Consider the following 17,286-nt stretch of genomic DNA (forward strand, 5'->3'; position numbering starts at 1 on the left):
CATACATGGTACATACATGAATATACATGGTAAATACATGATATAACATGGTACATACACGGTAAATACATAGTAAATACATGGTAAATACATGGTACTTACATGGTAAATACATGGTACATCCTTGGTAAATACATGGTACATACATGGTACATACATGGTACATACATGGTAAACGCATGGTACATACATGAACATACATGGTAAATACATGATATAACATGGTACATACACGGTAAATACATAGTAAATACATGGTAAATACATGGTACATCCATGGTAAATGCATGGTATATACATGGTACATACATGGTACATACATGGTACATACATGGTAAATGCATGGTATATACATGGTACATACATGGTACATACATGGTAAATGCATGGTATATAAATGGTACATACATGGTACATACATGGTAAATACATGGTACATACATGAACATACATGGTAAATACATGATATAGCATGGTACATACACGGTAAATACATGGTAAATACATGGTACATACATGGTACATACATGGTACAAACATGAACATACATGGTAAATACATGATATAGCATGGTACATACACGGTAAATACATGGTAAATACATGGTAAATACATGGTACATACATGGTAAATACATGGTACATACATGGTACATACAAGGTACATACATGGTAAATACCTGGTAAACACATGGTACATACATGAACATACATGGTAAATACATGATATAACATGGTACATACACGGTAAATACATGGTAAATACATGGTATATACATGGTAAATACATGGTACATACATGGTAAATGCATGATACATATATGGTACATACATGGTAAATGCATGATATAACATGGTACATACATGGTACATACATGTTAAATACATGGTAAATGCATGGTACATATATGGTAAATACATGGAACATACATGGTACATACATGGTAAATACATGGTACATATATGGTACATACATGGTAAATGCATGGTACATACATGGTAAATGCATGGTACATACATGGTAAATACATGGTACATACATGGTACATAAATGGTATCGTTTATTGTCATATGCACAGCCATGGCGTTTTCGATGATCTCATTTGTTTTTATTTTGCTTGATGATGCCTATTTCTTTCGATAGTGGTACATACATGGTACATACATGGTATATACATGGTACATACATGGTAAATGCATGATATAACATGGTACATACATGGTATATACATGTTGAATACATGGTAAATGCATGGTACATATATGGTAAATACATGGTACATACATGGTACATACATGGTAAATACATGGTACATACATGGTACATATATGGTAAATACATGGTACATACATGGTAAATACATGGTACATACATGGTACATAAATGGTATCGTTTATTGTCATATGCACAGCCATGGCATTTTCGATGATCTCATTTGTTTTTGTTTTGCTTGATGATGCCTATTTCTTTCGATAGTGACGCGCTTCCTACTGGGCACACTTAGTTAAAGAGATTGGGAAAGGGGTTAGGTTCACAAGGGTACAATCTTTAGATACAGGAAATTTTGTGGATTCAGTCGAGACAAAGACAAATGAAACCAAAGATGATGATCAGTTTCTAAGATGCATTTTTTCAGTATTGTCAGAAATTGAAAGTAATTTGTATTTTTGTAATTTTAAAACACATATCATCTAAATCACTGACATCGACAGAAATAGCTTCTAAGTAGGGATTTGTAACACAATGACAGTCTGTACACGTAATACTCAATTTATCTCACTTTGATTTCGTCCGCTTTCATTGTCTCTTTCGATGAGAGACCATTTCATATATAATTAATTTCCAGACCAGTGAGATTCGTGGGGTCTCCTGAAGACTTTGAATGTCGAACCATTTCCCGTCCATTGATAAGCATCTATTACTTTGTCTCTTATAAATTATTCACAGTCTGGGTTACCTATTTGGTTTTCCATTGTGTTGTAAATGTTGCTGTTGTTGTATGAACTTGGTGACTAGAAATCATGAATATATATTTAAACAAATAACGAATAAGAGATAAAGAAATTGATTATTAGTTTGTCAGTTCAACATCTACATTCTATTTGCGTAGACACATACATAAAGTGTTGACGAATCAACGATACTATTGAAGTGAGTCATGACCTCCAATGAGGAGAAGTGAAAATAAAACAAATCCAAGACAGCTTAATTCCGAGATTTTAAAGAAAATTGTTCACATACTATTCCTTGGAAAGGTAGCCAGTCACTTATTGATACATTTTCTGCTTAATTCAAATCCTTTCGTAGCTGCTATCTGGAATATCTTATTATTTCTGGATTTTGTTTCTTTTGCCTTTGACCATTGAACTGTGTTTATGTAATATGTATTTCCGTTATAACTGACAGCTATGCAATATGATATTTGTGTGCAAACTCTGTCAAATGATAATAATAATGATAAATGAATGTACAATGCTTATTATTTTATCCCCTACACATGTTATCAAAACTAAAATACATTGTTTACTATGGACAATGTTTGCCTTTTTAACGACCGGTTAAGTCAGAATTCTGATTGGTTTCTACATCATGGCATTACTAACAAAGTAGAAATAAATATACTGTTATGATAAATGTTTATCTGATAATTTCATGTTTCTTGAAAACGTCATGGAAGTTGGTTTGGTACTCTTATGTTAGATTCTCCCCGAACGGACTTAAATTGGTCTGTTTAGCTTCGTTCTACGCTACAAGTACATACAGTTGTTATCAATATAACAAGAAACATATGGAATTGATCTGTGTACATCGTATCCTTTTCAAGTTTTAGTTTACTGGACACTAAGGAACAGCAGATAGTCTAGCTAATTCTTACTTATTTTTTCAAAATATTTTACGTATACTTTTATTTTGCAAAGTCTTTGGTACCTAACAACACTAAAACCAACACCGTCTGACATTTAAAAAATGAAAACAAATTAATGCAGAAAAGTACCACTTCAACAACCATGACTCTACTTGTAAATTTCCCGTAAGATTTGTAATCGGGTTTCCTATTACCCTGTATACAATCGAGTTAAATTCTCAGGTTACTTCATATGTACTTTTATGTCTTGCACCAAAATAAATACGATTCTTCCCTTTCATTCTTGCCAGCTCGCAGTTCTTTTATGTGAAACCAGGGCTTTGTCTAAAGTGCATACCTACAAATGGTGGAAGGAACATTTTCTAAATATAGAAGATGTTGTAAGTGGTATTTTGACCCATTTAATGCCAATCCATTTGCACTATTTATTCTAACATGCAGATTCCTATTCAAAAGGTTAAATTGGTATAGAAAACAACAAGAAAATACATACATGTCAACATAATCATAATTCAAGCTCGAATTCAATAAAAAGAAAGAAATTAAAAGAAATGTTAACAAGGAGACTCATGAAAAAGTACAAGAATAAGATCAGGTGTTCCGGAACAGCAAGCGTCTTCTGCTTCATCGACGACACCCGCCATGTAAACCTTGGTCAATCCAAGTCAGTAATGTTACGTTCGCAAATGAGAAAAGGGTAAACAACAGAACCAACAGACAAAATAATGAGCATTAAACACGTCCAGATTCATGTTGCACAAAGAAATAGAACATTGCTCAATGAGATCATTATAACGATCGTAAAACTTTCATTTTCATCAACCTGCATTTTGTAATGTAATATATTTCATATCCATCAATTATTAATCAGTACTCTATAAGTGATAATTTATGATTTGTAAATTTTTATGGAATATTTTCGTCACTCTTTCGTGTTTTCTCCTGCATTGATATCACCTACGCATTCGTCATAGTCTCACTATATCGTATATTAATTATAGAAACATCATACAACACTTCTCTTAGTGTATTGTCTGATGAAGGTGATAGAATCCATGATCATGGAATACCATACAAGACTCAATGTGTTATATTCAACGAAACATCATACAAGACTTCTCCATGTGTTCTAATGTCTGTTGACAAAATTTAGGATCAACGGAACATCGTACAAGACTTCTCCATGTTTTGTAATGTCTGATGAAGGTGACAAAATTTAGAATTAACGGAACATCGTACAACACTTCTCCATGTGTTGTAATGTCTGATGCAGGTGACAGAATTAAGGATCAACGGACGATCGTACAGCACTTCTCCATGTGTTGTAATGTCTGATGCAGGTGACAGAATTTAGGATCAACGGACGATCGTACAGCACTTCTCAAACATTATCGAATTGCTCTTAAGCTTTCCGTTTTTATTTCATAAAAATATTGCATCGAAAAAATGTACATTTGCAATTTATTAGGAATCGGGAAGTTGGCAAAGGGTATACATTTAAAACGCTAGTTTTCAGAAATCATCAGGATTTAAGTATTGTCTACGAAATGAAATTGTTAGAATTTTAGTTAGAAACGTACAACATTTTACAGCAATGGAATTAAGGTTAAAGTCAGATACTGAATATAAAATACACGTGTGTCGCTGTTGCCAAACATATGATATTTGTTAAAATGATTATCAATTACAAAAAGGCAATAAACTAATATTTCATATTTCCAGTAAAATGAAATTGAGGGTTGTGCTGCATGTCTTCTTTTTCTTTCCTCTTTCAATTTGAATTGAAAGTGGCAACATGTACAAGAATAACATTACCAACTTTTAAGAACATTAAGCTTGCCATGGGTTCGGTCAATTATCGGAGGATAAAGATTCCATAAAGAAACGTGTGGCCTAGGGTCATGTCTCTAGAGAGTCCGTAATGTATCTGGACATCAACAAACGGACAATAAAATCTCTCGGGGAATTTTCATGAAGGGCTTGATTTTTATATGTATCATTACCTTTTGTAAACGGCGAGGATATTTGGGTGAGGAAATATTTAGTAAAAAGCAGATAAAAACAAAGTGGCTAGACGCTGACTCCCACCATGTAAATCTTGGTCAATCCAAGAAAGTGTTGTCATACCGAACAAACGTCGAACACGCACAAATTCATATCGCAGCACATAGTTTGCTAATTAATCCAGAAATAATTGTACAGAAGGTGGGATTCGGCAAACATCTAAATAATGTCTAAATTTTGTCCGGGTGTGAACTTTAAAATATCGATCATTTCAGAAAAAAACACTTCCTAGGTAATGAAGTAACGCTGTATTATTTATCCATTTATATAAATCATGGTCACAGAAGTACTTGTATTGAAAATTAAGCGACTAATTCATTAAGATTGAACTTACTAGAGGTCGAGCAAAATATCTAGATTTCCCATTACATGAAATTTAATCTACCGCTCGACAGGATTCCCAATTTGACTAAATTGCTATTATCACACCGATTAGTAAACTTGAACCATCTGCATATTATTGTATGGTGCAATGTTATTGTATTTTACCTAGGATATCAGATATGATGGAGATTACACGTTATCTCGAGTCTTACGATGGCGGTAAACTGCTATGATTGACAGCACTGCAGTCCTGTGGCGTATTATATATTTTTTGGCTATATCAAGATTATGATATTGTTCATGTTGTAAACATGTTTGTACAACATAGTTGTTACCGTGCCTGCCATGTTATTCGTCATTTGATAAAATGACATTACTGGATGTATTTCTTAATCTGTTGTTATTGATATATAATATACCAAAAAATCACAGTTCAAGGCGTGACTCAATTATCGGGATGGAAATTATAACTTAAACTAGTATTATCACACCCATGATAAACCTGATTATATAGAAGGCTATATGGATGGGTGGAATCACGATATAAATCTAATTCATTATTTTTGTTAGTTATGACTGAATATCATTTGAGTTGCAGAACTTTCTCTTTGTCATGCTCTCTCCTCTGTATGCCAGTAACATTATACTTCCAGCTTACTGACCCCCATTCTTTTGTGTCACTTTAATATTGGGGACAAGAATCCAGCGGAACCACAACGTGTTCATGCTGTATATGATATGGGAATCCCACGGAACCACAACGTGTTCATGCTGTATATGATATGGGAATCTCACGGAACCACAACGTGTTCATGCTGTATATGATATGGGAATCCCACGGAACCACAACGTGTTCATGCTGTATATGATATGGGAATCCCACGGAACCACAACGTGTTCATGCTGTATATGATATGGGAATCTCACGGAACCACAACGTGTTCATGCTGTATATGATATGGGAATCCCACGGAACCACAACGTGTTCATGCTGTATATGATATGGGAATCCCACGGAACCACAACGTGTTCATGCTGTACATGATATGGGAATCCCACGGAACCACAACGTGTTCATGCTGTACATGATATGGGAATCCCACGGAACCACATCGTGTTCATGCTCTACATGATATGGGAATCCCACGGAAGCACAACGTGTTCATGCTGTACATGATATGGGAATCCCACGGAACCACAACGTGTTCATGCTGTACATGATATGGGAATCCCACGGAACCACACAACGTGTTCATGCTGTACATGATATGGGAATCGTGTTCATGCTGTACGGAACCACAACGTGTTCATGCTGTATATGATATGGGAATCCCACGGAACCACAACGTGTTCATGCTGTATATGATATGGGAATCCCACGGAACCACAACGTGTTCATGCTGTATATGATATGGGAATCCCACGGAACCACAACGTGTTCATGCTGTATATGATATGGGAATCCCACGGAACCACAACGTGTCCATGCTGTGTGTGATATGGGAATCCCACGGAACCACAACGTGTTCATGCTGTATATGATATGGGAATCCCACGGAACCACAATGTGTTCATGCTGTATATGATATGGGAATCCCACGGAACCACAACGTGTTCATTTTTTTTATATTTATACTCACTGTTGACCAATCAGATAACAATGCTTGCAGTGAAATGCCACAGGTGGTCTTTGTGTCCACCACCGTATTTATACGTTTCAGTTTCTTTGTTCTGATCTTCGGTTAGAAACTGTATAGACTTTCCTGATAGAGGATGGTGATTAGTTATATAATCAAGACTACTGAACGTTACCTGACAGGTGCCTTAGCTAGTTCACATACCCCTCCCCCTTCTATGCACAGCCATGAACACTTTTTGTGATTGTCTATTGTCGTGCGTCAAACGAAACATGAAGAAGCTCTCGCTCTGCTATAATGTGTTGCTCATGATTCTTCTGTATAACATTAATAAGACTGATATCCTAAATGTGGAAATGTAATATCGGACAGGGCGGCATATTTAAACAAAAAAATGAATGAAAGAAAAATGTAACCAACAGTATATTCCGTGCTTCTTGATGAATAAGAAATAAATCTCGCATCGCGGGTGGAAACGTTTGTTCTTTTTCACGGGCGTGCATCCCATTGATGGGACATCAATGCTCTTATCAAGAAACAACCAACCTTTTCTACATAAATTGTTTTTGTATGGAACAAGAAGTCGAGTATATGAACGAAAGCATGTCGATATATCATTGTTTATGATATGGTTGTATAGGATGTTTTATTTTCGTACTGGCGTCATCATTCTAGCTTGTCTGGATCTGCAAAATATTTAAGAAATGCTCAAATAATATCTGTGATATCTTAGAATGATTTATGAAAAATATTTTACAATTGTGGTAAAGAATAAAAGGAAAAAAATAAATCGTGATACCTACAACATACCATACCGTTATCAGAAATTCGTTCCGGACGTAATATCTTTCGATATTTCATATCGTGCTAATTTAGTTTTTGTGTAATACAATGATAACCATCGTATAGGTCAATATAAACATAAATAATTGATACTGGATATCACGACGTCGATGATACCTTATACAGAAAAACGTGTAGCGTATATCTGTGTTATTATCGCACGCCAGTGTAAGAAATAAATCAGAAAGTTAAGCATTGAAGTCACCGAGATATTTCTGTCTGGTGCATTCACCAGCAGTATCACTGACAGCTCAGAACTCCATCTCCCTAAGATCGAGTTGAGATTATAGGCTCAGAGCAATGTTTTGAAAACGTTTTTGAATTATACAGTTTAATGCCGCGGGTGTCATAATCGAGATAAGAAAGGATGGTGTCATTGACAACACATGGGAACAAATGGTTACCAAAATACCCATACCATGACGAAATCTCCAGAACAAATTCAGATGTGGCGTATATTGCACCCATTGTTGATGACAGACTCGAGACTCTATATTTCGATCGTTGAATATGGCTTTATAGTAAAATGATGATTAAAAGCCATAAACCACACTAAATGGCATTGGAACTATCCCCATATATGTATTATGGTGTACAGTGAAGACAACATACAGATCAAACGTTGAATTGATTCTGATGTCACGTGATATGTTGGAGTCGGTGTCACGCTCTCCTGTAACAAAGATAGCGTGATGTGGAGCTGTGCTGTTTCTTCTTTTGTCTCAGATGTCCATTTTGATTTACAGTTGATCGCTCCATCACTAATCCGGTTATCAGACTGAGAAGTTATTGTTTTTTAACGGAGAAGTTCAACAATACACCATCTAGCCATGCGGCTATCTACATGACCATATAACTGACACAAAACTTACACATATCATACTTGCAAGTAGGCGGAAGAATATACCTTCTGCCCCCACTACATGATCGTACGAGTCAACTAAACATGGATATTTTTGTTTTCTCTCGCGTTTTGGGCTCTAGCCTTATGAAAGAATTCAAAATTGAAGTTACTAGCTCAGCATTATGACAGCATTGTGATTGACTTACCTATTTACTGTATAATATTTCTGCACTGGGTATCCTGCTGGGTGAATTCGGTAATTTACTTCAGTGTTATAGCACTGTCACAAGGAGGCTCCACGTCACGACCCCCTCCAAAAACATGCACTCAACACATTCACTAACCTGCGTACAAGAAAACGCCGTTCTTAATTAAATGACCATACTGTAACCACAGGCCTGTATCTTCGAAGTTAGAGTAGACACTACATACAGAGTAACGGAAGACATTAGACATATATCTATCTACATAATTGCAATGGACACAAGACGTATTTCTGCTGACAGAGTTGCAATAGACACCAGACAGTACCTATTGCCATACAGACATACGGTAGATATTAGACATACATCTCCATACAGTCATACAGTAGACACTAGACATACATCTCCATACAGTCATACAGTAGACAATAGACATACATCTCCATACAGTCATACAGTAGACACTATACATACATCTCCATACAGATTTACTTTAGACACTAGACATACATCTCCATACAGAATTACTGTAGACACTAGACATACACCTCCATGCAGAATCACTATAGACACTAGACATACATCTCCATACAGAATTAATGTAGACACTATACTTATATCTCCATACAGAAATACTCTAGACACTAGACATACACCTCCATACAGAATTACTGTAGACACTAGACATACATCTCCATACAGAATTACTGTAGACACTAGACATACATCTCCATACAGAATTACTTTAGACACTAGACATACATCTCCATACATTCATACAGTAGACACTAGACATACATCTCCATACAGTCATACAGTAGACACTAGACATACATCTCCATACAGTCATACAGTAGACACTATACATACATCTCCATACAGAATTACTGTTAACACTAGACGTACATCTCCATATAGAATTACTGTAGACACTAGACATACACCTCCATGCAGAATCACTATAGACACTAGACATACATCTCTATACAGAATTAATGTAGACACTATACTTATATCTCCATACAAAAATACTCTAGACACTAGACATACATCTCCATACAGAATTACTGTAGACACTAGACATACATCTCCATACAGAATTACTGTTAACACTAGACGTACATCTCCATATAGAATTACTGTAGACACTAGACATACACCTCCATGCAGAATCACTGTAGACACTAGACATACACCTCCATGCAGAATCACTGTAGATACTAGACATACATCTCCATACAGAAATAATGTAGACACTATACTTATATCTCCATACAGAAATACTCTAGACACTAAACATACACCTCCATACAGAATTACTGTAGACACTAGACATACACCTCCATGCAGAATCACTGTAGACACTAGACGTACATCACCATACAGAATTACGGTAGACACTAGACATACATCTCCATACAGAATTACTGTAGACACTAGACATACATCTCCATACAGAATTACTGTTAACACTAGACTTACATCTCCATACAGAATTACTGTTAACACTAGACGTACATCTCCATACAGAGTTACTATAGACACTAGACATACATCTCCATACAGAATTACTGTTAACACTAGACGAACATCTCCATACAGAGTTACTGTAGACACTAGACATACATCTCCATACATTCATACAGTAGACACTAGACATACATCTCCATACAGTCATACAGTAGACACTAGACATACATCTCCATACAGAATTAATGTAGACACTATACTTATATCTCCATACAGAAATACTCTAGACACTAGACATACACCTCCATACAGAATTACTGTAGACACTAGACATACATCTCCATACAGAATTACTGTAGACACTATACATACATCTCCATACATTCATACAGTAGACACTAGACATACATCTCCATACAGTCATACAGTAGACACTTGACATACATCTCCATACAGTCATACAGTAGACAATAGACATACATCTCCATACAGTCATACAGTAGACACTATACATACATCTCCATACAGAATTACTGTAGACACTAGACGTACATCTCCATATAGAATTACTGTAGACACTATACATACACCTCCATGCAGAATCACTGTAGACACTAGACATACATCTCCATACAGAATTAATGTAGACACTATACTTATATCTCCATACAGAAATACTCTAGACACTAGACATACACCTCCATACAGAATTACTGTAGACACTAGACATACATCTCCATACAGAATTACTGTAGATACTATACATACATCTCCATACAGAATTACTGTAGATACTAGACATACATCTCCATACATTCATACAGTAGACACTAGACATACATCTCCATACATTCATACAGTAGACACTAGACATACATCTCCATACAGTCATACAGTAGACACTAGACGTACATCTCCATACAGTCATACAGTAGACACTATACATACATCTCCATACAGAATTACTGTTAACACTAGACGTACATCTCCATATAGAATTACTGTAGACACTAGACATACACCTCCATGCAGAATCACTGTAGACACTAGACATACATCTCTATACAGAATTAATGTAGACACTATACTTATATCTCCATACAGAAATACTCTAGACACTAGACATACACCTCCATACAGAATTACTGTAGACTCTAGACATACATCTCCATACAGAATTACTGTTAACACTAGACGTACATCTCCATATAGAATTACTGTAGACACTAGACATACACCTCCATGCAGAATCACTGTAGACACTAGACATACACCTCCATGCAGAATCACTGTAGACACTAGACATACATCTCCATACAGAATTACTGTAGACACTAGACATACATCTCCATACAGAATTAATGTAGACACTATACTGATATCTCCATACAGAAATACTCCAGACACTAGACATACACCTCCATACAGAATTACTGTAGACACTAGACATACACCTCCATGCAGAATCACTGTAGACACTAGACGTACATCTCCATACAGAATTACTGTAGACGTTAGACATACATCTCCATACAGAATTACTGTAGACACTAGACATACATCTCCATACAGAATTACTGTTAACACTAGACATACATCTCCATACAGAATTATTGTAGACACTAGACATACATCTCCATACAGAATTTCTGTAGACACTAGACATACATCTCCATACAGAATTACTGTTAACACTAGACGAACATCTCCATACAGAGTTACTGTAGACACTAGACATACATCTCCATACATTCATACAGTAGACACTATACATACATCTCCATACAGTCATACAGTAGACACTAGACATACATCTCCATACAGTCATACAGTAGACACTATACATACATCTCCATACAGAATTACTGTTAACACTAGACGTACATCTCCATATAGAATTACTGTAGACACTAGACATACACCTCCATGCAGAATCACTGTAGACACTAGACATACATCTCTATACAGAATTAATGTAGACACTATACTTATATCTCCATACAGAAATACTCTAGACACTAGACATACACCTCCATACAGAATTACTGTAGACTCTAGACATACATCTCCATACAGAATTACTGTTAACACTAGACGTACATCTCCATATAGAATTACTGTAGACACTAGACATACACCTCCATGCAGAATCACTGTAGACACTAGACATACACCTCCATGCGGAATCACTGTTGACACTAGACATACATCTCCATACAGAATTACTGTAGACACTAGACATACATCTCCATACAGAATTAATGTAGACACTATACTTATATCTCCATACAGAAATACTCCAGACACTAGACATACACCTCCATACAGAATTACTGTAGACACTAGACATACACCTCCATGCAGAATCACTGTAGACACTAGACGTACATCTCCATACAGAATTACGGTAGACACTAGACATACATCTCCATACAGAATTACTGTAGACACTAGACATACATCTCCATACAGAATTACTGTTAACACTAGACATACATCTCCATACAGAATTATTGTAGACACTAGACATACATCTCCATACAGAATTACTGTAGACACTAGACATACACCTCCATGCAGTTTTACAGTAGACACCAGACAGATATATATGTACGTATTTCCATACAGACTTACAGTAGACACCAGACAGATATATTTGTACGTATTTCCATACAGACTTACAGTAGACACCAGACAGATATATATGTACGTATTTCCATACAGACTTACAGTAGACACCAGACAGATATATCTGTACGTATTTCCATACAGACTTACAGTAGACACCAGACAGATATATCTGTACGTATTTCCATACAGACTTACAGTAGACACCAGACAAATATATCTGTACGTATTTCCATACAGACTTACAGCAGACACCAGACATATCTCGAGGCAGAGTTACAATTGATACTAGACAAACATCACCATACAGAATTACTGTAGACACTAGACATACATCTCCATACAGAATTACTCTTAACAATAGATACATGTTTCAATACAGAGGTCCAGACGACAATATGGATTAGTATCTAGATACAGAGCTAGTGGAGACACTACACGTTTTGTCTCCATCCAGGTCAGAGTAGACACTAGACAGTTATCTCCGTACAGAGTTGAAGAAGACACTAGACATATATCTCCATAAAAGTTTACTACAGACACTTGACGTATATATTGTCTGTCCGTACAAAGCTGTTGTAGACACCAGACACCTTGTTTACTTGCGGAAGTAACATAATTTTTTTATTACTCTAACATTAGCCAGTAGACATATGAAGCACCAAATTATTACAGCTGAGAAATATCCAAATTTGCAACATGTGCCAAAAACGATTTGTCGCGATTTAAATGAAACATAGAGGTTCGTGTTTCATCACAAAAAAGCATACTGTGCATGTTATCATATTACGCATTTAATCCAAAACGTCAACACTAGCTTTTAATAATGAATGGGTGAATTCTACACCGTCTAAATATAGCTAGCCAATAGAGACTTGCAGAGTAATAGTAAGAACAGGTATGTGTTCTTAATGTTGAAATTTCAATTAAACTACTTCATATCAATTTACAAAATCAACCATATTTTGTGATACTGCTTTGCATGGACACGCATATATATCAGAAGTTCCGCTTTTCATTTGATCAGGTAATATGTATCAAGTTTATTTCAGTTTCGAGACTATATGGCACTTTCTTGTAAAGCATATCTGTCTATAACTCTACAGGGGTTTTTGATAGTATTGTGTAGCAATTCAGTTTCACACGAAAAACGCAATAAAAAGAAGAAATATGAAACAACCGCGGAATTTGATATAGAAATACTCTTATTTGATAGGGAAAACGTTAATGACAAAAACCCGTACGTATAATCAATTTAGAATCAAATGTATTTTATAATTCTAAAATCTAGATCATTGTCTTTATATTACAAAATAATGACAGTTGATACATGTTGACAACACGTAGTACAAAACTAGAAACGAAACAAGGGCTTTTGTATTAATCTCGTTTAGCCGTAATTGTGGACCTCACTGTGCTATATAATTGATACGCTGTCATATGGCCGAGACCAACGGATGTTAGACTTCAGTGTTCGGCGGAACACCGTGGCGATATTGTTGCACTGGCTGCTAGTTAGGAACAACTAGCTGGCGCTTCGGTCAGACCTTGTCATAAACCTCACATGGCACTTTGCAGTAGGTTTTAAGTGTACAGATATTTCAATACTAGTTCCGAAATTTTCGATTTTTTGCAAATGACGTTGCAAATTTTGTTCAGCAGACAGCGATCGAGAACATGGATTATTGTAAAGGGATAATTAGTGATGACGTGGCATGTTTGTCGTTATTATAGTTGTTGATATAGTTTTTATGTGAAAAAATCGGAAAATTACCGATCCAACGACAAAAGTTAAAATTGCGTTTTTCTTGTATCTCTGCTTCGTTAACAATACAAATGATATTGCTTCAGGAAAATTCCGGATTATGAACTCTGGATTTTTCTGTTGGTAGCTGAGAACAAAACTAGGCGGAACATGCTTACGGAACTAGAGCCATGACGATATCGTTCATTCCAAAATTAAGGTTTTATCTGGGATAATTAAAGTTTATGTTTGTTTGTTTTATCACTAATTTGAGATACACGCGCAGTAGTGAAGACTGGTTTGTTATTCGAAACAGAGATTGAATTTAAATCTCAGATCTCGAGTGGAATAAATGGATGACATTCTAGTTAGACGAGAATCCTGGATAGTAACAGTACTGTGGTATAACTCGATTGCTTTGAGGATGGTTTAATTTTTCTCAAATCAAACTTTGGGTTGAAAGAAGGTTTACGAAATACAGAGAACACAAAGCACAATGGAGCTAAAGAACATTGGTGTGTCCATTGCTTATAACGTAGTTGACACGGTAGAACCTTGTGTTAATACGTGTCTGTCCTTGACCGGGTGTGTCTCCGCTGAAACCTGCCGGAAATACATTGAGGAGTATATTTTCCCGCGCCCTTTGGAATGGGCCTTTATAGCGGTGTATGGAGTTTTGTTTTTGTTTGGTCTAATAGGAAATGCACTTGTATGTTATGTGATATGTCATAGTCATCACATGCAAACTGTTGTCAATATTTTCATCTTTAACCTAGCCGTGGCGGATTTCCTCGTCATATTTTTCTGTTTGCCGACTACCATGTTAGCTGACATAACAGAAACGTGGTATTTCGGTGACATGATGTGTAAAATCATACCCTTTCTACAGGTAAGTCAAAATTATGTACATATATACCTACAGTTATTATATACAGCCATAAAATGGCAAAATATAGTGTATATAAAGATGTAGAAATGTCACTTTTGAATTGCGTAACGAATTGATAAATGATATAAACAATTTAATTGATATTTTACAATTTAGTTCCACGTGCAGCAATTACTCGCTTTGGTTACAGTATAAAATTCAGCGGTTGAGCTAATGAATTTTACTGCTTTCACATCCTGGTTTCATGTTAACGAACGGTTTCAATATGTATTGAATATCATTATCGATAAAATGGTTGGATATTAAAAAAGGATTATATTTACACAAAAAGCGAATTAATGAATGTTTTAACAATAAATAAACATAGGCAACGTGAGCTTTGTCAACAAGTTATAAATCAAATATCAATCGTGACATTACATTCACTGTTACAAGGACTCCAATTCACAGTGTTGAATTTAACCCCGTTCACGCAATACAAAATATTACCACACCCGTACATCGCGATTCCCGTTTAATCACACCGTTAATTTATATCCTGTATCATGTTTAGTCAATATTCCACCAACATGCCAGGGATTTTAAAAATACATGTTACGGCATATATGTTTTTTTCGGTCTAGTTTTTTTCGTTTTTTTTTTTTTAATTTCTAGAACGGTTCGCTTTCAGGTCCCGGTTGTTCAAAATCTGGTAAGAGAACTTTATACATTTGTTGACTCGTTTTGAGGTCAACATATGTTATGTTAAATAAGAGGACTAAACCAGTTTGGTCTGAGGATTTAACATAACAACACACGTTAAACGAAAATCCAGTCTACAGATATTGTGTTACACCTTTTACCGTTGATATCTAAGAAAACAAATTTCAGACTTAATTCGCAATAGAAAAGTATAGATAATAAAGAGTAAAAGTACAACAGCAGTGGTTAGTGAAAAAAAATTAAATATAAATCAAACGAAATTAGAGACAGCCTTAATTGAGACAGACCAGATTGGTACGTTACTTTTGTCATTGATGTCTTGCTTTTTTACGGCAACTATTTCTCTCTAAACACTGGATGATACGATGTACTTGAACCTCAAAACTGTTTTTGATTTTAGCCCACGGAATAGAAAAAATGCCAGATTTGTTAGTCAAAATGTAACTACACGTGATGCAAAATTCTCATTAAATGGGGAATAAAGACACGTTTTTAAAAATACAAAAATAAAGAACATTGTTTTTCTTCTTATTTCACAAGTTTCTTTATCATCTAGACAATACTGGATGTCCGATTCAATACATCTGATCTAGTTATAGATATACATTGATAGTTACATTGTATATATATATATATATATCATTAACGAAACTACAATTCAAATTGTCTAACCAATAATTGATACTAAATAAACTTTAGCAATAACGTTTCTCCTTTAACTGCTGCTAGACTTGTCATCCCTTTATTAGGAGAAACAAAATTTTAAAATCTTGCTGTGAGATATTTTTTTCTGTTGCCACATTTTTTTTGTGACTAGCTGCTATCAACTTATGTTGAGTAACAAACCATCAAACCTTAGCTATGACACCTAGTACTGATAATGTAGATCGAACATCATGGTCCCAAGGTCGGAAAGTTTAGGACTTTTCTTAGTAAGGAACCAGTGTTGCTAAGTTAGCGCTTTATAAAAGCACACTCTAAAGTTTGTGCCTTACGAAAGATAACTTGTTTGAATCCTTGCACAGTTGTGGTCCTGTCTTTGACAAATAGAAGCTGTCGGTCGATGGTCTTA

At 35.5% G+C, this 17,286-nt stretch overlaps 1 protein-coding gene and 1 pseudogene across 1 annotated transcript in view; both read left to right on the forward strand.

The window, feature by feature from the left end:
- The first annotated feature begins 353 nt into the window (after positions 1-353).
- LOC132565351 (uncharacterized) lies at positions 354-8,157 on the forward strand (annotated as a pseudogene).
- A 6,962-nt stretch (positions 8,158-15,119) lies between these two features.
- LOC132565352 (orexin receptor type 2-like) overlaps positions 15,120-17,286 on the forward strand; it is a 40,523-nt gene continuing 38,356 nt past the window's right edge. The window contains exon 1 of the mRNA XM_060229997.1: positions 15,120-15,512. Within this exon, the coding sequence (XP_060085980.1) occupies positions 15,120-15,512 (393 nt within the window). The remainder of the gene's footprint in view (positions 15,513-17,286) is intronic.

The sequence above is a fragment of the Ylistrum balloti genome, unplaced genomic scaffold, assembly GCF_031769215.1.
Source record: "Ylistrum balloti isolate Yb309-2 unplaced genomic scaffold, AGI_CSIRO_Ybal_v1 Utg369716, whole genome shotgun sequence".
Taxonomy (NCBI): domain Eukaryota; kingdom Metazoa; phylum Mollusca; class Bivalvia; order Pectinida; family Pectinidae; genus Ylistrum; species Ylistrum balloti.